General features: G+C 45.4%; 2 protein-coding genes across 3 annotated transcripts in view; one reads left to right on the top strand and one right to left on the bottom strand.

Moving 5' to 3' along the window:
• Positions 1 to 29: 29 nt before the first annotated feature.
• Positions 30 to 24,022, bottom strand: part of LOC119442030 (60S ribosomal protein L27) — a 58,480-nt gene continuing 34,487 nt past the window's right edge. The window contains exons 1-5 of one of the 2 annotated variants that reach the window (XM_037706745.2): positions 9,846 to 9,944; positions 9,411 to 9,494; positions 8,878 to 9,047; positions 251 to 361; positions 30 to 113 (exon numbers count right to left, since the gene is read on the bottom strand). In XM_037706745.2, coding sequence (XP_037562673.1) covers positions 65 to 113; positions 251 to 361; positions 8,878 to 9,047; positions 9,411 to 9,491 — 411 coding nt within the window. In that variant the 5' untranslated portion in view covers positions 9,492 to 9,494; positions 9,846 to 9,944 and the 3' untranslated portion in view covers positions 30 to 64. Of the gene's footprint in view, positions 114 to 250; positions 362 to 8,877; positions 9,048 to 9,410; positions 9,495 to 9,845; positions 9,945 to 24,022 lie in introns of those variants that run through there. The other variant, XM_049661815.1, reaches the window with a different exon arrangement.
• Positions 9,977 to 24,022, top strand: part of LOC119442028 (ceramide synthase 6-like) — a 32,778-nt gene continuing 18,732 nt past the window's right edge. Inside the window, exons 1-6 of the mRNA XM_037706742.2 lie at positions 9,977 to 10,185; positions 15,497 to 15,727; positions 16,311 to 16,368; positions 16,900 to 16,950; positions 20,694 to 20,786; positions 21,458 to 21,586. Of these exons, the coding sequence (XP_037562670.1) occupies positions 10,001 to 10,185; positions 15,497 to 15,727; positions 16,311 to 16,368; positions 16,900 to 16,950; positions 20,694 to 20,786; positions 21,458 to 21,586 (747 nt within the window). The 5' untranslated portion in view covers positions 9,977 to 10,000. The remainder of the gene's footprint in view (positions 10,186 to 15,496; positions 15,728 to 16,310; positions 16,369 to 16,899; positions 16,951 to 20,693; positions 20,787 to 21,457; positions 21,587 to 24,022) is intronic.

The raw sequence follows: 24,022 nt of genomic DNA, 5'->3' as shown, positions 1-24,022 counted from the left end.
CATATAAAAAACACACATCAGGAAACAAGTTGGAGAAATGTACAGCTTTAATATAGCAAACATTTTAGAAGCGCAGCTTCTGGAAAAACCACGGGTTCTTCTTTGACTTGTACCTGCGAAGGCAGAGTGACAAAATGAGCAGTTGTACACTTAAAAAAAAAAAAAAAGCCTAAACAAATTCCATTGACTAAACTGCCACACATTTTGGTTTTAAAGGATGGCTCGATAGCACACTGATACTAATCCTCACCTCTCCTCAAACTTGGCCTTCACCTCACGCCGAGACTTGCGCCTCTTGGCAGGGTCCTTCCAAGTCTCCTTGTTGACGACAGACTTGTCGAATGGAATTTCCACGGTGTACCTGCACAGACAAGAACCACCAGCTTGGTTGAACGGGCAGCAAAACTAACCCATTGGAAATAAAAATATGTGCTTACAAAGCAGCCAAGATGGGCTTGACCAGTGTCTGCAAAAGTTACCTCTGCACATTTCGTGCCAACCATCCTCCTAAAATGCTATAAGCTGGCCTTAAACCTAAAACTTGATCAAAACCTGTTTTGATCCACATGCATGTGTACATACATGCATGTAGATCAAAACAGGTGCATATATTCAATAGCACACTGTATGCAGCAATAAACGTCCCCCATAACTAGCACAGAAGCAGCAACTGTTTTCTGCCTAGTCTGAACGGACCAATATCATCATCGTCATAGCCTAGATGAAGGCCTCTCCCTGAGCTCTCCAATTACCCCTGTCTTGCACTAGCTGATTCCAACTTGCACCTGCAAATTTCCTAACTTCATCACCCCACCTAGTTTCCTGCCGTCTCGACTGTGCTTTCCTTCTCTTGGTATCCATTCTGTAACTTTAATGGTCCACCGGTTATCCATCCGACACATTACATGGCCTGCCCAGTTCCATTTTCTCCCTCTTCATGTCAATTAGAATATTGGCTATCCTCCATTTGCTCTCTGACCCACACCACTCTCTCCCAGTCTCTTAACGGATCACCAATATGCAAGCAAGCAAATCAGGAAACGATAGAGGGAATGTCTAAACGCTAACTGCATTCCAATGCATAACAGCAACAAGCTGTGTGATGAGCACATTGTAACATCAAAAAAGTAAATTTGTCATAAACAGTGGATGTTAAATACAGCAAAACCCTTACTACGACTAGTGCAAAGGCAGTGCTAACAGGTTCTATGCAAGGGGACTAGGCAAACTTTATTCCCCATGAGCAATAATTTCCACAGACATGCAGCTAAGATAAAATTTGCAACTGTGTTGTCTGCCTTTCACTATGTGATTACACACTGTTCTATGAACAAGACTCCACATTGTCAGATCTTGCTATCAAATACGTCACTTTTCTCTTCTTGCAAGAAACAATGAAATTGGTGGTCTAATACACAAGTAACACGAGTTTTTCTGTGTCACAAGGATGTAACACTATTGGTACATAAAAAAAGTTATGCAAGAAACTTGGCTCAAGTGAATTGATGCTTTTCTAGCCTCCTTGTGTTGCCATGTGTTGCAGTTTCTGCAATGGGAAAGAAGTTGTCCCAGATCTCCAGACCCGAGGAGGTCAGTCGGTTACACTCCCCCCCATCCTCACAATGTCGATATCTTCCAAGTACCCCCAGATCTTCATTACACTTTTATTTACAGATTGACAAAATGACCACATGAACATCAAGGTGTCACTTTTGCAACCATTTTGTTGTTGCTAATTTTGCCTTCTAAAATTTCATTCTCGGGTCTTACGTCCCACAACCACCATCTGATATGAGGCACGCCATAGCGGAGAACTCCGGATTAATTTTGACCACCTGGGGTTCTTTAACGTGCACCCAATGCACGGCACAGGGGCCTTTTTGCATTTTGCCGCCAATGAAATGCGGCTGAGGTTAGATCCCACGAACTCGTGTTTAGCAGCGCAATGCCAAAGCCACTAAGCAACCACGGCTGGTGTTTCAAAAAGTCCTCAGATAATGATTGATTTCTTTTCTGATTGATAATGATTGATCCATTTCTTTCACATTTTTCGAGGTTGAAGTTTTCCGGCACCTTGAATGAGCGGCAATGCGTTCTCGTATTTTTCATGATGTTAAATTGCCGCTCACACTCTGCATTGCTATTTGGTATCAATTTTACCCAGCGTCACTTCGGCTGAGCCATGACTGACCGTAGGCCTACGCAATGCCAGAGCGGCTGACGCCGAGGAAAACGATGGAGAGTCTAGTGTTGCTAGTTGCAGAAGGCGGCATTCACTGGCTAGCTTGATGAGAATAGGACCACTAGGGAACCCAACAAACCTGTCAGCGTAAGGAGCGGTGCTGCAGTTAACGAAATAGCGCATGTATAGGGTTTCTCTACTACTTTCTTAACAATGTTTTCCACGATGAACTTCTAGCTGGATTAGATTGGGTTGGATTTTTTGTGCCAATGTGGCCTGACAAAGCGCTGGACGCGGGAACGGGGACCAAAAGCAATTTGTGTAAAAAATGGTTGAAATCCAGGAGTCTCCCGGGTAATCCAGGAGACTTGGCAGGCATGCTTACTGACTCGATCAGCAAACATCGTGGACAGTGACATGAAGCAGCATGCATGTGCTGTGTTCCTTTAGTTTCATTTCGCAAGTTAGTTTGGCTAAAGTGAAAGACATACAAAGTGTTCCTAATTTCATATTGAATATGGTGTGGGAGACTAACACACAATTATAGGGGCCTCTTTAAGGACTCCATGTAAACAGCAGTGTTCCACAACTGCATAATGGACTGGACACTTTCAGTTGTAATTTGCCATCTGGTACTTGTGACATAGTTTTGCTTTATTAAAGCATGTAAAACATGCTTTACATAACATAGCTTTAACAATTATTTGTTCTTATACTTCGTCAAGGAAGAGATACAGTTAAACCTGCTTATAACAAAGCTAGATATAACGAATTCCTGGATATAACGAAGTTTTTCGATTCCCTGCCGTTACTCCATTGAAGCACATGTATTTGCATACCTGCCAACCTCAAGACTTTCAAATTCGTAAACTCGCGACCGGGGGGGGGGGGGGGGGGGGGCGTGCACGGGAATTCTGCCGAGGAGTACGACTTCACACACACTTGGAAGTACTGATAGTATCTAGTACTGACGAGGCTTCGCGCACGCCATCACACTTCGCAGCCTCTACGGCTACAAAACACCGGAGTGCCGGAGTCGCACTGCGCCCGATGCAGCAGCACGTCGCACAAAAAAAAAAAAAAAAAAGCGAGGCCCACAAAACAGGTCATACAGTAAAAGTTCGTTAATTCGGATTTCACGGGACCGAAACAAATGTCCGAATTAACCGAATGTCGAATTATCGAGGGTATCCAGAAAACAATAAACAACTGCTTACTACGTCAACACGCTCTTATTTGCAGTATGAATCAGCAAATTCTGTTTCTATTTTGCATAAACGCAATGCGGAAGCTGCAATTCTCGTCATCTCGCGACTGATTAGAGCTCGCAGCGGCGAAGGTTTCGCGACTTCCTTCACACTGCGGCCGCGGCGCGCGTCTTCATCTGAGACGGGCTTTTCACTAGCGCGCGCACATCCCGTTTATTTTTTCGCCAACGTCGCCGGGTCGCCGCCCATCGCGATGTAGACGGTGCGCCTCTTCCTCTTCACAACCGCAATCTCTCTCTCTTCATCCTCGACAGCTTTACACTGAGTAAAAACGAAACTATTGCTTACCGCAACCGCTGTCAACGTGATCATGCACGGCGACCTTGCGGTTCTGAAGGCGCGCGGCCGACGCACGCATAGTCAAACCGAAACTACCGTTTGCTGCAACTGCGGACGAAACCGCTGTCGATATCGACGCGATCATGCATGGCGACTACCGAGTTATGAAGGCACGCGGCCGACGTGCGTACCGAGTCAAAACGAAACTACTGTTTGCCACAACCGCAGCGGACGGAATCGCGGCAGCTATCAAGACGATCATGGTTGGTAACTACGCAGTCATGAAGGCACGCGGCCAACGCGGTGCTATGTGCGGCGGTAAACGCAAGCTAGGCACGAATAGGAACAAATAGGTACGAAGCCTTCCGGCGTTGTTGTCATTCCAGTACTGCGTCGCTTCGTTTCGGTGGACGCTAACGTTGTTTTGGCGCGGTCCATTCATGTTTCGGAGGGTGGCGTGGCTTAGAGCTATGGGCGCGGACCATTCGTGTTCGGAGGGGCGGAAGGGCAACGGGACAGAGGCGCGCGAGGCTGGCGATGCGGAGAAGGATGGAAAACAACGCGCGGCGGCGTGGAATGGCTCAAATTTCTTTTCTTTCTTTCTTTCTTTTTTTTTTTGTCTTTTCAAGGAGTTCGTATTCCATTCCCTGACAGCACGGACACTGAGTGAAAACTAGAGTGTACTAGTGAAAACGAAACTACTTTTTGCCGCAACCGCTGCGGATGAAACCGCGGCCGCTATCAACGCGATCACGGATGGCGACTACGCAGTTTTGAAGGCACGCGGCCAATGCGGTGCTATGCGCGCCGGCAAACGCAAGAATGAAAGCTTTAAAGGCTCAAATAGGCACGAAGCGTCCTGGCGTTGCTGTCATTCCCGTACGATTTGAACTCCGTCGCTTCGTTTCGGTGGACGCTAATGCCGTTATGGTAGAGTACAGTCTGGTTATAGCTCGTTTGCGTCGCACATTTGCGGCGCTCCGCGCTCGCCGAGCACCAAGAGTTGTCCGAATTAACCGATGTGCGGCCAAATACGTCCGAATTAACGAGAGTTTCATTGCATTAAATAATGCAAACGCCTGTCGGGACCAAAGGACGTGTCCGAATTAACGAGCTTTTACTGTACTCGCGAAAAAAGCCTAGCGTCGCGAAAAAAGCCTAGCGAAGGTGACAGGCAAGACGACTAGCCACAGCCTCCCATACCGAAACTGTGCCTGCCGCATCGACCTGAAATCGCCGTCGTCTCTGGGGGCGCCACTTACGTACAGGTGGACCTCTATGTTGAGAGTAACGACAACCAGTGACTTCCAGCCGTCGTGTCAGGTACTCCAACAATCCGATGACGAAGGCAACGTCACAGATTGAAAAATCTCCTTACTCTGCAGACAATAAAGATTACGGCGCATACCTCCATCTCTCTGCGCCCCTACGTAAGTGGCGCCCCTACCCACCAGCAACGGTGTGAATTTATTAAAAATTTTAAAAACTATTTCGCGAATATAACCACTTTTCCGTAAAAATTGAGCCGACATTCGTAAAATCGTAAGACGGGTCTAAATTCGTACATTTTACGGAAAATTCGGAAGAGTTGGCAGGTATGTGTATTTGAGACCTCTACGTAACGAAGCGGCAGCGGGAGACCCCCTCGATATAACGAATTTTCCCCGCCGACAACCTAGACATTTCGCCCCAAATTTTGTGTGGGCAGCAACCGGAAGCACCTTCTCCGCCGCGACGGAATGCGAAGCGAGCGCATGTGTGCGAGGCGGGCCTGCATCCCTCGACCCGGCGATCTTGCCGCCGCGGGCGTGACCTTTCCCCCTCCCTTCATTCATTCATTCATTCAAACCTGACCCTGCCGCTTGCTGCAGCTGGCCTCGCCTGCCCCCAAGCCGGTACTCTCCTTTTCCAGTTGATGTTATGACGCGCTGGTACACGCTGCGACACATTACACTCGATGAGCTCGGACACACGCTGTCAAACGCTGGCGGCGTGTGGAAGCGCCGCTGGAGAAGCGAGCAAAGTGACCTTCGTGCTGTTGTCTATCGCTTCAACGCAAACTGAGCGCCGAGAACACAGAGCACGCAGAAAGCTACGAGCCGCCGACGCACCTACACTGCTAGACTGCCCCCACGCAGATCGCTTTCAAGATACGGCCCGCGCGACAGCGCTCCGCCGCGCAGTACGCAGTTGATGCCAGAGTATACAGTACAACGCCGCCCCGCTATCCCTCCCCCCTGGCTCCCTCGCCGGTGCCTCGAGCGCAACGGAAGAACGCGCGCTTCCTCCCTGCTTTATTTGAGCGCGCGAGACTTAGACGCGGTCGTCGGCTCCCCTCGCACGTTTTCACTCGCACATACAGCATACGGCACGCGGCGACTGCGTTATCGCCCTTGGACTTTATACGGAACATCTATGAGCCAAAACCAATTTTAGGGCCACAACGCGTCATAGACACCATCTTTAGATAGCAAATATGCATCTCAAGGGCCATACTTTTGCTGGCGGAAACCGAAAATACGTCATAGTTGTCGCCCCCCGGCACTTTCGGCGGCCAATGCCACTGTCAAGCCACCAAGCCAAGCGACATGAAAAGTCAAAATGGCCGCTCGGGCCGACGCAGGGTGGCAGTTCGCAACGTACGATGCGGGAACGGTCCCACATTGCGACGCAACAGCGCGGTTACCAATGCATTGGGTTCTTTGGGAGCTGTGCCTGGACCGGCCGAAAACGACGTAACAGCCAGCAAAACGCAGCACCCGAGAACGTAACAGCGGGGTTCTACTGTGACACTATGCGACTCTACGACGCCATCGTGACGCTCGCTCTTGGTTTCCGATGCCTCGCGCTTGTGCGAAATGACACGCGTCCACGCATCCAGTACCTGGTGTGACATTCCAAGGATGAGTGCTTCGACGAAAACGGAAAACGGGTGCGCAGTACAATCGAGGGCACGTTAAAATCGAGTAAATACGGTAAGCGTTTCTTTCGAATTCTTCGTGTCGAGCCTGCATATAACGAAATCCTCTTTATAACGAAGTTGTCCGGGAATTTGTCAATTTCGTTATATCCAGGTTTAACTGTAGTCGCCGTTTATTTCAATGGTCATTTTAAGTGTTCACGTGAACATACCGTCATACGCAACATGACATGTTTTTCGCATATTCTGAGCAGATTTAGGTAACAATTCTTGGTATTTGTAGAATGCTCTGGCTCTATGGCACACATTTTTTTTTTGCTTGTGGGTTCTCATTAATATACATTACAATATAGTGTAATGAAGCAGAGCTCGCCCCCCTGTGTATGTGCCGACTGAAGAGGACGAAGTACCGTGCCGTGATCGCGAGTGAGCCCCGTGCTACGAACAGCCCTTGCAGTGCCTATCTTTACGTAGCGTTCTTGCGACGTTATCGAGGACAATAAACCTCATCGCATTTAGTGGTGGGGGCTGCCTCTGCTTCATTACAATAGTAAATATGGCATGTTTAAGGGAACATATAGCCTACGAATCTTTTCGCTTCTGAAAACTGCTTTACAGTATGTGTGAACCTCATCAGGAACTTGAAAGACAATTTAACCCTTTCAGGTGCCAATTCATTTCTGTTGATTAAAATCTTACTTTCACCTCATTTCTCGCATCTTCAGAATCATAAAAAAAAGTACAGCTGCAAAATAGATAACAAAAACACCCAGCCATCTACCTTCCTACTCATTTTACCAAAACATTTTAGACAGATTATTCAAACTTGAAGCACAATTCCAATCAGAAGTGTTTAAATATGTATGCGACACATTTTAAATATATCTTCACCAATGCTTTTGCTGTACTAATTGTGTACACCCACTTTAAAATCTATCACTGTCATTGCCCAACACAAAAATCTACATAACTAAAGGTGTGTGCGCAGTTCCAATATATTGCAACAATGCCGCCAGGTGATGTTTGTGGCACACCAATTGATAAACAGGCAGTGTGTGGATGTGAGCAACATTGGGCACTTTTATTTTCAGTTGTAAAGGGTGCCCATGTATTAAACGCAGATTTGGAGTAAGTACCCTTCACAGAAGCATAGCCTCCTGCACTTTTTCAATGCTTGCCCAGTGACTCCAATATTGAAAGTCAATTTCCCAGCAGTAGCTCACACTTCGTAGAAGTTTGGGTCCTATTAACTTTCTTTCATTGCATGTCACACAGAAACAGCATTACAAAGGGACAATCATCCAAGCACTAACAACAAGAGGGTTAACATGTCTGGGAATGTGGAACTGCTGTGCTGGATGCCGTGCATTTCAATGTGACTGGGCAAACACTATAAATACAGGAGGTAATGGTAGGAGGACAGTGCTCTGCTGGCAGAGCTTGTGGACCACTATAGATCTGCTATAGTACTTTGGCATTATTAGACATGTTTTGAGCAGCTAGGCCACCACTGTTACATTTCCTCACGGAACCAGACACGATTCTTGTGTCTACTTTGTTCAGAGCTGCACATGTTTAACAGTGCAACCCTGACTATCGGTTACCTCTTCTTAACTGTTGCTCCTATGCAGCAAAAAGCATTACTGTGCACATTTAGTCATTACACAAAATTTCTACGTCCAGCCACCTGCAATGTGCACTAGCCAAAAATACACATACACAAGAAAATTGTGTGCACCTCGTAGAACACAAGAGGCAAATGAAAAATGCGAAGTGCTAGCTTATGCAGTCAGCGAATACCGGGACTTTGAGAAACACCATCCTGTGAGACACTAAGAACCCATAGCCTCTACCAAAATAGAGCCGCTGCGGCCAGAAAAAATCCTAAGACCTCGTGCCTACTAGAACGATATGGGCACTGCACGACCACAGTGGGTTTCATAGCTGTTTTGTGCATGCACAGCGTATTGTGTGCCACCTAAATATGTGGTACACTAGCACTGAATGCAGCCTAATGACTCTGTTGATTAACCAACATTGGTGGTTTACCACTATCATGTATACCTGTGCAAGTATGTGCACTGCAGTGTGGTTATCCCCTTGAGGAATCTCTGAAATTTGAAGCAAGCCTGTCCATTGCGTTACAAGTGACAACTCGACATATCCAAACTCATTTACATGCTAGTGTGTATTGGCCAATGCTAACACCAAACTTGCTCTTTACTCACCGAGTGGGCATCAGGTGGTTGTAGTTGTACACCTTCAGGAAGGGCTTGATCTTGCTGTACTTGGTCAGCTTCTTCTTGCCCATTCTCCGCGTCACCTTTCGTGGATAGCGGTCGATGCCTGCCACCAGGGCATGTCCGTACTGCTTGTCTGGCGTGCCGTCATCGTTGTTCTGCAAGCAGAGCGTAGTATAGTTACGGGTTTCACACTACATGTGACTTGCCAGCAAAACTTACGTAGTGATCCTTTAGTGCTACAGGCTCAAGCAGGTAATGCACACGTCAATGCCGTAACATGCTACGTTAAGCTTGGTTCAAGAGAGACGACACGGGCAACCTAGGTGGAATTCTTGGCTTAGTGTTCAAATGCGCCACAAAATACGTGACACGTAAACCTTCTTGATCAAGCTGTTCAGTTTCACGAGCATGCATGAAATCTCTCCTGACTTATAAAGTGTCATCGCACTGTCACGCATCACCCACTTAAGTGTTTAGTGTGCTTCCAATCACATCAGAATACACATTAGCAAGCTTACCTTGACGATGACAGCTTTCCTGCCGGCGTACTTGCCGCTGAGGATCAGCACCACCTTGTTTGGTCGCATAATCTTCCCCATTTTCTGCAACCAAAAGAATAGGTTCAGTCAATGGCAATTCCACGAGGTTAATACAAACAGCGCAAGTCTATTTCAACTCTGCACAGAAGCGCAAACAAACTGTATCAAACACGAAACTCTGCACAACTGCTAAATAAGCACGAAAACAATGTATTTCATAGATAGCTGCGGTGCATTCTCATGCATGCGATGGACGCTCCGACATAAAAACTTCGTGTGCCCCATCCTAACAGCCTAATGTAAAGGATTTGTGCACAAAATATTCCTTAGATGGTTGGTACCCACTATTTTAGTGGTTTCGTAGCAAAATTATGAACTTAATTTCCGATTATTGAAGATTGAAAAGTCACCTACGGATTTTACGCGAGCCTCCTCACGGAGATCGGCGGACGAAAAGAAAGTGGCGACCTCTCGTGCAAATCTCGCGGAGTCACGTTCGCCTCGCTCAAAATCCCGTGCCGTCTCGTGCGATTCGAGAGTAAGCGCAGCGCTTCATTTCAGAGTTGGAAATGGCGGGGGGTGTTGTGCAGCGGTTTGGGAAGTGGTTTTGGAACGAAGATGTTTGGTTGCCGCCGAACTTCACATGGGCGGACATTAAGAAGACGGATAAAGTAAAATACGCCCAGTTTGACGACCTGTACTACGGATTCCTGGTGGCTCTAGTACTTCTTGTTATACGCTATACGCTCGAAAGGTAAGGCCTAAGCTCGACTTCTCTAATCGGCGAATTTGTTCGGTACCACTGAGCACTGTGTTCCGCGATGTATTGCGCTTGTTTCGTTTTTGTCCGACGTTGTGCTCGAACAGCTGTGATCGGTGCATCGCTTGATTGACCGGGAAAGTGTGCGGAGCCCAGCGCGGGCGAGCAGCAGTTGAATAATCGGTTCGTTCTTTTCGTAGGTGCGTACCCACGTTTCGCCGGTTGCGTGGGGCAATGTTCTCTGTACGGGCTGCTCATTCCACCTTGTACTATTGTAACGGGTTGCACCCGTTTGAATCTGGTTACGGAAGTTTGTTGCGCGTATTGGTGCGTGTTGCAGCCTGCCGCGTCAGTTGGAAGGCGGTGCCTGACTCATTCATTCCGCAATATCGATAAGCAAGAACGGCTTGTGTCGATAAGCGGAGCCGAAGAACGGCTAGCTGGTGCTTGCGGACCGTGCTCGCAGCCGTCGCTTGGGCGTGTCGGCGTGAGTGGGGTGGCTACCGCCCATACTCGTACGATAGCTCGCGCGCCTCCCGCAGTCTTCCAGGAAGACTTTACCCGTTTAGCGTTTCGTACCGGTCCTGAACAAGTAGTGCCCGGAAGCGTCTGTCTTCCGGCATTGGGATATCACCAGAGTGGCCGAGAAAGGGTTCATCAGCACCGTTCCACTGCGGATTTAGCGCACCGCCGCCGATGTTCATTCAAACGCAAAGCAGCTGTGCGCGTTCGCTGTGGAAGTTGGTTTCAATTTCCAAAGACCTTCGCTCGTATAAAGTTGATCCGCACCAACTGAAGGCCGATGGTGTCGCGTTACTTGCGATCGGAGATAACCTATCTTTTTTTTTTTTTTTTTCTCGCCGTTGCCCTGGAAATTAATGCGAACATGCCCTGATTCTGGCGCACACACACCATCGCCTTTGAGTGAAATTCGCAGACGAAACAATATCTGGGGTGAGTAGCGAAGGAACTTTATTATAAACTACAAGGTCCGATTTGAGATGGTCGCGTTTGGTATGGAATAGATGAATATGATATCGAAAGGTATGTGCGTGCGTGGTCTCTAACGGTGTGTATAAACTCAGGATTTCCATTTGGGGACGAGGACGTTTTGACATTTTGAGAGCGCCCTCGGGGAGGAATGGTGCTGCGAAGCGTATCACGGAGGTGTCCCGCGCTTGGTCTTAGTATACGCGCTTAATAAAAAATAAATAATAAAAATAATAATAAAAGCGCGCGCGCAGCAAGTGGCAGCGTCCCCGCAGAGACAAATTGTCGTGAAGTTCCTAGTCGAAAGACAAACCAACATAGAAAAAAAAAAGGGGGGGGGGGGGAGGGGGGCAGTGTGTCACGGCGCTTTACAGCCTTGTGGTTGCTCCGGCTTCCGCCTGAAGCCGACGTCGGTGCTCATCACGGTTCGTTTTGAGCAGCGCTTCAAATGCGCATCACGACTGTTGCTGGCACATTAGGCGGCCCAGTGCATTTTGTTGGTGGAGCTGCTCAAGGAATTACGGTGCGTCGTGTAAGGCGAGGTGTCCTTGGCGTCTCGACGCTGACACCGGCCTTCCGCTAAGCCCGTGTGCAATTGACGACCCGCCTGGGCTGTTTGCGGAAATCGGGTTCGTCTTCGTGGGCGGCGGCAAGCGAGGAGACCGCACGTGGACGGCTTCAACCGGTTAGCTTCTTCCCTAACGCTGCTTATCGCGCCGTAATCAGATCGGTCCAGCGCCGAACGCACGCGGTGCACGATGTGATCTGCTGAAAGCGGGAGTGATAAAGCGGCAGAGCCACAGTTAAACGACCCCTGTGTGTGGTGTAGGGCGCCTGTGGAGCGGTTAAGCCCCGTTGGGATAACGCGGAGGGGCGGGGAAGCAAGTGTGGGCTTTTTGCCAGTTATCACAACTTGTCATAAGGATCAGCAAAGCTACACAGCTCTCAACCAACCGCCCAACGAACGTGCCTACCCCTGAGTTATTGACTCACCGTGGCATTCTACGAAGGCCGGCTGAAGAAAAGCGACAATGGGTTCTTCAATAGCACTGACATTGTTGTACCTAATTAATGAAAGCTGTAATGGCGAGAGAACTCTCAGCTGAGATACGTTCAAAGATCAGACAGGTCTCAGATGGAGACCGACATGTTGCACATGCAGATGATAATGTATGTTAACAAGGATGTGTCAAAAATAGGTGACCAGCTCTTCGTGAATAAAATGTTTAATTTTCTAGAAGTTATCAATGCCCTTTACTGTCATTATCACTTATTAATTTTGAAACAAATGCCGAAGTTCGGAGTATTTGCTAGAAAACCCTGCCCTGATGTCCCTCCGAGTACCAGCTTGAAACAGATCCCTAGTTTTAACGCGTGAGCATTGAGGAGCTTGTGATACCCTATGAGAAAAAAAAACGCAATGTATTAAGTAGTACATTTGTAAATTTAACCCGAAAAAAAGAAACGAACTTCAGAGTGGTTTTACAAAAGAACCAGATTTCTCCCCGATTATCAGCTTGAAGAATAGCACCCGATTTTTACCTCCCAAATTAAAAAAATATATATAAAACCGAAAAACAAATAACCCTACGTATATAGGACCAAGACTTAAGCAAAACAGAAAATTGTCACCACGTATTTCAGTTTCAGAGAAACTGCATTTGGGATTATGTCGTGTGTGATCAGATGTATTCGGTGTTAATTTTTCTAGAACGTTACATGGAGGGTGGAAACAGCGAATGACTGCAAAAGCCGACTCGCAGCTGTTAACTGCTGAAACATTTTTTTACGACAATGTCTTGCAATAGGAAAAAGGTGACTAGGGCTGTAGGTACCTTTTTCGTAGTCATTAATTGGTTCAACCTGTATATAATTTTTGGTGTGCAACCTTTCTGTTCCTTGTTTTGAATTGAGAGCACCACATGCATTAGTCAGGGTGTGAGAACTCTCGTGTCAAACTTGTTGTTACAGCACTGATACGTGATACGTTGATTCAAACACGCGAGCTTCATGTACATTGTTTTATGTCTACCCCTTTTTGATAGTGTGTTTACTATGTTAATGTGCACACATCCTGTGGCTGTGAACATGAAGGCATTGCTCATGTTATGTTTTGGACAGCTCATTGCATTATTTCGTCAATTCTATTGCCCTCTGTCAACCTCTTTCTCTCTTCCAAGTGTCTTGCGGCATGCTCAACCTCTCTCCTTTACATCTCACTGTAATATCAAGTTTTGATGCTTTTAACATGCTGAGGTCCTTGCTTGTTTACTAAATATGCATGCAGCAAAGTTTGAATTGCAGCCATCTTGTTAATTTTCTCCCTTATTATAGTGCTGTTAGCTAGGTTGTTCAGACGGTATTTGATTTTGCATGGCCAAATGAAGTTTCCATAACCAGAGATAAAATTAGTTGAACACTATTGGTCAAAAGTTTGCATTAACTGTCGTTAATGAGAAGTGACATATTTATGCAGAATAGCACTCAGACTAGCACTTGCGACTTACGCCATTTTTATTTTGTTTTAAATTGAAATGTTTTTAACCAAAAAGAAAAAGCACCCATGAGCTAGGGTTTGTTTGGTAAAGTGCCATTTCCAAGGAACTTGCCCGGTGTGCAGCAGCACGTCACATCTGCCGTGTCCTGACATGTATCTAGTGTTTTTACTGCTCTCGTGTCTGCCGAAAACACTTGAGTGACAATTAAGCTGCATGGTGTGTGCGAGATTGCTTTTTGAAATGATTCTGTTTGGAAGTACTTACATTGTGGCTGTTTGACCTGGTTTTTTCATCTGATTGGTGCTCAAATTTTCGCATGAACTGGCAGAAACCAGCCAAGTAGCATAGGAATGCAAGTCTGGTGCACTTGCTTGTTTATTTAGAGCCCTGGAGGTAGTCAGCTTGTATAGTTGCAACTGTACTGAGCAGGACATGCTGTCATTGTTTGGGCATGTGGGGCAGCAGCGGTTGGTGTGATATTTTGTTTCAGGCTGTTTACTGTTTGGGCATCTCGTGTTACTCACATTTTGTTGTCTTTGTGTCTAAAGATAAGGTCATTTCTTTTCCTTGAACTGCATTTTTTTGTTACTAACAAAAATATCTCTCACTACCTGTACTTTAGACTGTTGTGACAGCTGTTTGGCCGAGGTTTTGTTTGTTTGGATATCATGAAGAGCTGTCTGGACTGTGAAGGAGGTTGAATGTCACCTAGTTGTGCAGTATGAAAGTTTTCCAGGAGAGCTCGGAGTGTTCTCATAGTGCCGTCTGGACTGTTTGGAACATGCATGAGCCGTGCTCAGAAGAAACACCACATGCTCTTTGTACTTGCATGCAACATTCCAGAGAGCAGGTGCTTTTTACCCTCTAAAAAAAGCAGGAGAGAATTGGGCTGTCATGTTGTTTTTGAGTACTGATCACCACGCCTAAAAGATGTCCAAAGAAAATTTGGCAACTTTGCTCGTATTCACAATTAGCAATTCATAATCGGTAGCCCAGCCATTTCGAAAGCCTCAGTGCTGACATTTTTTCACACACCAGGGTTTTTTAAAGTATAGTGTGGGGTAGGCAAAGGGTTTTCCTTTGTTAGCACTTCAGTAGTAACTGTCTACAGCGATTGCTGAAGCTTTGCTGTGAATGTGGATTAACAGAACTTGCTGCTGGACATTTACAAGGGAGTGAACTTGTTATAACCTCTTCAAATTGGGATCTCAGTTTGTGTGACTGATTCATATAACTGTAATGGGTTTGTATGTTTATACCAGGCATGAACAGCACATTTTATATTTGGCAAGAATGTAAAAAAAAAAATACATGCGTTACAGTACATGTGGGTCACTGGGACACAGTATGTGATTGTACCGTGCGTGCACATAGTGGCTTGTAAGAATGCACACGCAGGTCATTTTATTGCAGGCTATGAAAGGCATGTACCATGAGCTCTACACAAGAACATTCAGATGTAGAGACAAAATGTAGTAAATGCAGCATTATGCAGTCCTCCTTGCACAATGTGTGGCCCAATGGTGTAATGACCTCATGGTTTTTTATTTGACAGTGACTACCTCTAGAGTCCCTGGCTGTCACTTCAGTGTATGCATGGGCACTTGAATGCAACCTAGATTGTTTCCTAAAGCATGGTTAGAACACTTTTAGTACAGCAAGGTGTGTCCTTTCAGAGGAGACGTCATGGACATCACAAACTTGTCAAGCCTGCATTTCCACAGGCGATGCTTGGCTGATATGAGCGCACTTTCTACTTGTGTGCGCTGATTTCATTTGTTATCTGGTTGTGGCAATGTTTCCCTTTATTCTTGCAGGCTGGTATTCTGCCCGTTGGGTGTGCGGCTGGGCCTGCGACAGCGGGTGCACAAGGCCCCTGATAACCATGTGCTGGAGAAGGCATACCTCACTAATGGCAAGATGGGCACCAAGCAGGTGCAAGGGCTGGCCCGCCAGCTCGAGTGGACCGAGCGCCGCGTCCAACGCTGGATTCGGCAGCGCGTTCTTCAGGAGAAGCCCTGCACCTTGGACAAGTTCACTGAGAGCACGTATGTTGACTTCTGGCTGCATTCTTATTGCTTATCTGGGCAGGATAGCTTATGGCGGCTAGCACAGTGAAGTTAGGGCAGATTTGGAACTTGTAGGATTCACTATTAGCCACAAGCAGCTGTGCAACGAAGCTGCCTGCACATGGTTACTCTGTGGTTACGAGATGGGGACAGAATGCATGTCAGCACTTCTGTGTATGTATGCCTCTGGCCTCAGCTCCACAAAAGGCATCTAGATAGAAGCAAAATGTCATAGGCATGAAGAAAGCTTCTGTTCTATGCAAAACTGCCATGGCTGAGTAATGCAATTTTGTCTGTTAAGTTCAGTCATTATTCGTTATTAGGCTGAAATGTCCATATAGACAAACTGTCTAGTACCCCTGAAGTGACTCCACACGAGTACCACTGCTTGCAGTCATTTGGGCAGGGCAATGTGTTAATGTTGGGGAAAAGCGTGCCTTGCAGAGGCACAATGCCCATTTAATATGGGCTGCAGTTTTAATTGTTGAAAATCAGCTGTGTTTGATAGTGGGCATGGACTATAAAACACATGCAATTTTTATGCTGCTTGTTTCTATTGCAGGTGGAGGTTCACATTTTACTTCAGCATATTTTGCTATGGATTGTACACACTTTCAGATGTAAGTCGCATATACATTGCTATTTCAAGCATGTTAGTGTATTCTGATAGCCTAGCCATTGGCTTACTTTTGATTTGTGTTGCATAAATACGGCATCAAAAGTGCTCATGGGTTAAGGGAGGAGGTAGTAGCAGTCACTTCCTACTACTCTGCTGCCAGCCTAAACACCTGAAGTGGCAGTGATCCCAAAGTCCTCTCTGGCCTCTCCCACTTAACGCTGCTTATACTCTTACGAAGTTTGCCTGATCTTCTTGGAGCTCGCATAGTTTTTAAGAGTCAATGCATGTGAAGACAGCTTTGCTGCTACAATGGTCAAATCTTTTTTTTTGCTCTCGTAGTCATGGGGCTCAGTCTAGAGGTGACATAGCGTCTTTCCTTTGATTACAAATTTGCATATGACAGTTCTAGGCAACTATCCAGGCACAGCAATTTAATTATGGAATCAAGACTACTCATTTAAATTTTTTTAGTGCTTTTACTGTGACCAAGAAATATGTTGACTTTGCATCTTTTTGTCTTTATTGTGAACAGAAACCATGGTTGTGGGACACAATGCACTGCTGGTACGACTATCCTCACCACGTGAGTAGCTCGAGTAGCTTTTGAGATGATGTGATGTGGTTTATTGGTTTTTGCATGTGTTGAAGTGCTGCCTGAAATATAAAACACCTGTGCTTCTGCGACAAACTTCAGTTCTTTTTGTTGTCAAGGTAGTCAAAAAAGTATCTTATAGATCCCAAAAATGTTATTTGGGGATTGTGTGCCAATCAGCTTCGCAGCCCAGGCTGACGAGTTACTAAGGCATGGCAATTTATATTTGAGTACCTATTGGCTTTCAATTTTCGTTGCTAAGCTGTGCATGAAAGGGTTGAGAAAGATTCTTAAAAGTACATTCGTTATGAATTGCAGAGGTTGTCACTGCCTTATGTTGTACAGTAAAACCTTGTTAATTTGGAAAATAGGGTAATTCGTGCTTGTCTTCTGGTCCCAGCAGGAATATGTACTATTTAATATCGTCAAGCTTTCGTTAATTAGGTCATATTTTGCCGCTCGTTGGTTAATTCGGACAACCCTCAGAGCGACACAGAAAAGCGAAAGGGACACTAGCGTCCAACCAAAACAAAGTGGTGGCATCTGCATCACCAAAGTCATAAGTGGGAGCCGTATGGGTATGGCAGGAACGATGGAACACGTTGTGCCTAATTGTGCCTTTATAGCCTTTATGCATTTGCCACTGCGCGTGACACCGCGTTGGCTGCATTCCTTCAGAACTGTATAGTCACTATATGTGACTGCGTCGACAGCTAAGACAGTTTTGTCCACGGTGGTTGCAGTAAACAGTAGTTTCATTTTGACTCGGTGTACACATTGTCCATGTGCCTTCAGATCTGTGTGGTTGCCGTCTATGATTGCATCGATAGCGACCACGGTTTCATCCACTGCAGTTGTGGCAAAGAGTTTTGTTTTTACTCGGTGCAAAGTGTGCACAATGTCACAGTGGAAGCTGTCGAGGATAAAGTGATTCTACCGCGGCCCCCATGTTGTACCAAACCTACCAGGTACATTGCGATGCTGTTGCCGACTAGCTCACTGGCGAAAAAATTATCGGGATGTACACACAATAAGAAAAAGCGTGTCTACGAGGACGTGCAACTTGCACCATGGCCACACTGCAAAGAAAATTGGAAGCCCTGCGCTGCTGTTGGTGCTAATCAGTCTCGAGATGATATTTGCAGCTTCCGCACTGCTTTTGTGCAAAATAAAAATGGAATCTGCTGATTCATTCAGGAAATAAAAGCCTGTTGATGTAGTAAGCATTTGTTTATTGCTCTCTTGAAACCCTCAATAATTCAACATCGGTTAATGTGAATATTTTCTTCAGTCCCATGAAATCCGAATTAATGAGGTTTTACTGTAAGTTTTAGGCATTCTTTGCAGGGATCTCAACCTTTTATACAGTTGCCTCGCCATAACGAAGATCAAGGGGGAGCCAATCGTACTTTGTTACATCCATTGTTTCGTTGTAACCTGAAACAATGTCTGCCCTCACAAGTGATAGTGGTCTTCGGGAAAGCAAAGGTGTACTATAGTAATGGCTAGAGACCGGATTTTAGGCAAATGCCTTTTTTGTTCCTTGCGCTCCTATCGCCCCACTTTGATATATGAGCATGAATTAGAGGTTAAGAAGGGCTTTTATAGTGTTCTTATAGTGCCTATAAATGCCTATTTTGGCGTTTGTGCCTAAATGCCTATAAATGGCTATTTTCAATATCGGCGCCTATATGAACACTATTTAGCCTCAAGTTTCGCTTTCGAGTGCAGTTAGAGACCGTTATTCATGTTACCGGGCAACATTGACTGTTCAGAACTCTATGGGGTGCAACCTAATCCTTTAGTTCAACCAACTCCCGGAAAACAACCGCTAGCAGCAGTGAAATGGGACGCGCCGCTGTTAGCAAATGCGAAACCGCGGAGGGCCGTCAGGGGAAAGGAGAGTAAAGAGCAAAAGAAGAAAGAAAAAATGTAATGTGCACTTTTATGGGACAATTGCATGGCTATGTTCAACTGTTGGCGCCTTTGTGCCATCATAAACAATAACATTTCTTGTTTTCCTGTCGTAGATACAGGTCGCGCACATCTTCATTTTAAATTATTTGCCTTTATGTAAACATTTGCTGTGCCTATATTTACAACGTTGGAGGCCTAAAACGTTGCTTTGCCTGCCTATTTTTGGCGCCTAAAACGCGCTTTTTTAATGCCTAAAGATCCGGCCTCTAGTAATGACTGGCTAAGTCGATGCAAGAAGCTGCTGCACACAACCGTCAAGGACCGCCTCAGATTTTCTGCTGTGTCTTTACAGCAAGATGATTGCTTTCTCTAATGCAGCTTTCAACACTAATCCCATCTTTGTCGTTGTGTGTATGCAAGTGTGGCCCCGTAAGAAATCTCAGTGTTTCGTGAGCGTGCTGGCGGAGCACTAAAAGTTTTCTAATTTCGTAAAGCACTTGTTGCATTACGCAAGCAGACACTTATAAACAATGAAAAGGCATTTTTTTACAATGGCATTCATTGATGAGCATTGCACTGAATCGGAGGCTTGTAGCACTCTGCTGATAGTTAACAAGAAATGCTGATAAGTTTAGCTATCTCTGGGAGCTTGAACAGAGGTCATAATTTCTAATGGTTTTTTTTTTTTCGTTCTTATTTGTTGTGTGTCCGGTAAAGGCGGTGCAATTTTGTCAGAGCCAGTGACGAAAAGTGATAACAATTAACGATTAAATGAAGCATTATAAAAAACAGTGCTTGGCAGTGTATGTGCAGCTGATTATTGCAGCCATGGTTAGACGGTGCGGCATGTGCTGCATATACCTGCATATCACAAGCCACGCACTCTTTTGAGATAGGCACAGCAGCATGCTATGTGCACCAGAGTGCAGGAAGTGGCGGCATTGACAGAGTGTGTGGGTTATTATGGGGGGGGGGGGGGGGGATGTCAAGGGGAATTATGATTACCTTGTTGTATCCATTACTTTGTTACAACCCATTTTGTTATAAGGATGATTGACTGTGTTCCGAAAACCTGGTGTATGGACCAGCTCATTTGTGTTGTATATGTTCTAGCACATTCTTTGAGGGGCAATTGCAACTATGCTACAACTAGTAGTCAAACACTACGTCTCTCTACATTCTGTTGTCAGCTCATCTATCGAGCCAAACACGACTGCATTTTCATGGTTTCTGGTTTTGTCATTCTTCCACATCAGCCAGTTAAAACAAGGCATTCTCCTATGATTTCAAGCTTGTGTGTAGGAACATGATAAAGTTTTTGTGTGACAAAGCAAATTTTCGGTGGAATGTTGAATGTGGATGTGCAAGACGACCAGAGGTGGAGACAGCTCCCCGCTTTGACAGATTGGGATCATTCAGCCTGAGCTGAGAGCCTTATCCTTAACACTCGTCAAATGAAGCTGTCCAAAATTGCCATGGAATTGAGCATTTCATTTGGCAGTGTGTGCACAACCACAATGCTTTAACCTTTTAATGCTGGCTTGCTGCGAATTTGTTGCAAGGGGCACGCACTTTATCGGGGTTAAGGGGTGGGGCAGGCAGGCATTGTCGCACATCATTTTGTGCCAGGTATCTTTGGTACATCGAAATGTCTGATCAGAGTGCCAGCTTATCGTGCTGCAAACAGGTGGGCTAGCTTGTGAGTGCTGTTAGAATTTAATGTCTACACTCGTGGAGGTGACTGTTTGAAAATGTTTTTGCATCAGCTATTACAGCGCGTCTTGTTTAGAGCATTCTTTTTCCCTGCCATGCTGCAGTCTGTCACCAATGACCTCTGGTGGTACTACATGATCGAGCTGGGGTTCTACGTGTCACTGACCATGTCACAATTTATAGACACCAAACGCAAGGTAAGTAACTTTGGCGGCACCTTTGAAGCATTCCTAGTGTTCATTTCATCATGAAATTGGGAGGATGTATTGTTCAATAAATGGAGTATTTTTTAGTAGAAAAATTTGAATATTTGTTTTTTTGTGGTAATTACCATTTCCAGAGTTTCTCGCAAAGAACAGTAGCGAATGAAGTGGTGCATCAGCACCTTCTGACTGTATAGTTGGCCAGTACAAGTGACATTGTGGACCTGGAAAAATTGTCATGCTGAAACATCCGACTCCAATGCACAGTTCTTGCTCGGAGCTTTCTCTTCATTGTGACTTAGCTTTCTCATTTGTTTTCTGGTGTTCTAACATGCAACTGTGTTGGCTTGAGGGTACACAGGAAAGTAACTTCTGCGGCCATATATCACTATGTCAATATAGCAGGCACCATGTTGGTTCCTTTGTCAGCTAGTGTTCAGGGGTATGTGCTGTAAATATTGGGACTGAAAGCAGGCATAATCTTGACGTGGTCGATTTTTGCTTTTGCTCATACAGTTTGGAAACTTGTAAAAAATATTTTCTTGCATGAACCCTCATTTGGTGTTACGTGCATAGCCTGCCACTTGCCTATGCAATGCCTTCTATGTATGTGGGCAGTCAGTGCAAGGCATGAATCAAGAGGGTGGGGCATCTCTCTTGTGCAGGACTTCTGGCAGATGTTTGTCCACCACATCCTCACCATAGTACTCTTGTCACTGTCATGGGCCTGCAACCTGCACCGCATAGGCAGTCTGGTGCTCATTGTGCACGACTTTGCTGACGTGCCACTCGAGGTAAGAACACACCATGAGCTCCCTCCAAATGGTTAGGGCCCTGTCAGGGCTGCTGCTGTGTAATGTTTTCTGTCAGGGCTTTGTTCTACATTTTGTTGTGGCCATGTTTCTTTTGCCCTGCCCAAGGCAGCAGCCATCCAGAATAGCCAGTTACTATCAGTGCACATTTTTTTTTAATTTGAAGAGAGCATTAATGACTATATAAATGGAAGTTATTACATATGATGAAGAACTTTTGACAAGAGAATTGATTTAAAAGTTATGATAAAACATTTTCATTACACAAGTTATTGTGGAAGCAAGGATGTTCCCCTGTATAGACGCTGGTCAATAACACTGGCAGCAGTCAGTGGCTAGCATGGCCAGATATTTTCTCACAAATACAGCCAGTGTTGATGTTTAATGCTCAATCATTTGTTCTCAGTGTGTTATGATGCCTTGCCTATTTTCACTCTTCGTTTCACCAGTTTCTCAAGAACTGCCAGCTGTGGCCAGTGAATTTAATGTCCTGGTCAACTACTACTTGTATTAAGGTAGATGTTTCTCAACACCGAGGTGCTGTATCACACCTATACAAGGCACCACACATTTTTCTCAGCAGTTTCATGCTCGCGCTTGAAGCAATTCACTGGCCTGCTTAGGTGTGTGGCCAAAGTTTCTTCCAAATGCATCATGAATAATGATCAGCCAGTTTAGCTCTACACACGAATTAAGTTGCTTTCCTATGTACTGCACATCATTTTCTTCAGGCACCCAGGGTGCCGCGCACCTCAGCATTCAGTTGATACTCCTGGTGTTTCAGCGAGGACTATTTTTGTAAGCAGCGGTAGTTGAGATAGTTTTTTTTTTTTTTTCAATGAATCATTATTCTATTGCGTTTTCCTGTATTATCCATACAGGAAAACATCAGAAATCGTGTAATCGTCACTGGTGAAGTGTAACTAACCATTGACATTTAATAACCTAATGTTGCAAGTTACAACTATAAAATGAAAGCTGCTCAGTTCTCAAGCAATGTCCATGTAGAAGGAAAAAGGTTTCATTTGTTTAAAAACATGTGAGAGTCTACTATATCTTATATAATGATATTATCATCGAAGAGTGCATCCACGGAGGCAGAATCTTCTTCACATTCACTTTTTGCAGTGCCTCAGTGACTGTGGTATTCAGCTTGGGTGCACAATGCTATCGGTTCAATTCCCAGCTGCTGCAGCCATATTTTGATGGGGCGAAATGCAAAAATACTCCTGTACTTTTAAATTTCAAAAAACCCCAGCTGGTCAGAATTAATCCGGAGCCCTCCACTGCAGTGTCCCTCATAACCCACTCTCCAGTTACAGGGCCCCACAATTTAGTTAGTCCATTTTTAGCACATGCTTGAAGTGAGGTCATTTAAGGACGTGTGGTTGTGACGTTATGGTCATACCAGTAGTCTTCATCGGTGATCAGACCTGAGAGCATGCGAATGGGCTGGACTGACAGTCGTAAAAACAGCGTTTCGGGTCTGCAGGTAGTCCATTGCAACAACCACGGGTGTCTACCAAGTTCATATGCATTGACAGAGCAGAACATGACAGTACAGAACAGAAAATCCTTTGTAAGGGCAATGCCTGTCACACAGTGCTGTGTCGTTGCCAAATCTTAACATATCTGTCCCTCACAGGTCTCTCACCATCAACAGGTGATGTGCACGCAGTGGTAAGGCAGGTTATAGGTGCAACTAAATGGAATTAAATGTGTTTTCAAAACATTAGCTACTATGGCCTTCAAAAACATCACACTGCACCTTGAGTCACGGTGAGTTCAATTTCGTGCGTGATATTAAAGGGGCCAAATGCACATCAGTGCGTCAGTCACTGATGTGCATCAGTCACTCTGAAAAATTAGCAGGTGTGGCTGAAAAACATTTTCTAAAACTTTTCATTCTCCTTAATTCTGAACTGTTATGAACATATTCAAACCAGTTTGAACCGTTATATTATTGCTCCAGAGCAGAATCTTAACTGCTCTTAAACGCTCCAGAGGAACACATCCGAATGCACTTCGGAGAATTTCAATTAAAGTACTCATGCCAGGAATTTTATACTGACTTATCAAAGTTCCATGCTGGCGTTTCTTATGCAGCGCTTGGTCCATCTTTCTCAGAATCTGTTGTTTTGCACCCTGAAACAAGTATCTTTTCAGTAAAACCAACCTACGAAAGGCCATCATATTCACAGACTCTGAGTGTAGTAAGGTTCCGTAAACATCTCATAGTCAAAGAACTTTATTCACTTCTTTCCACTGCATACATATCTAACCAGCTCGTCGTGATATGCTGCGTGCCTGGCCACAAAGGCATCGAAGGGAACATACTGGCAGTGAATGTGGGACACTGAAACTTTAAATAAGCTTCATTTTAAGCCTTGATTGGGTAACTGGCGACCATCAACAAAA

This window comes from Dermacentor silvarum, chromosome 2 (assembly GCF_013339745.2).
Source record: "Dermacentor silvarum isolate Dsil-2018 chromosome 2, BIME_Dsil_1.4, whole genome shotgun sequence".
Taxonomy (NCBI): domain Eukaryota; kingdom Metazoa; phylum Arthropoda; class Arachnida; order Ixodida; family Ixodidae; genus Dermacentor; species Dermacentor silvarum.
Note: the sequence above shows the minus strand (reverse complement) of the source record. Positions and strands in the feature narration are given on the sequence as shown.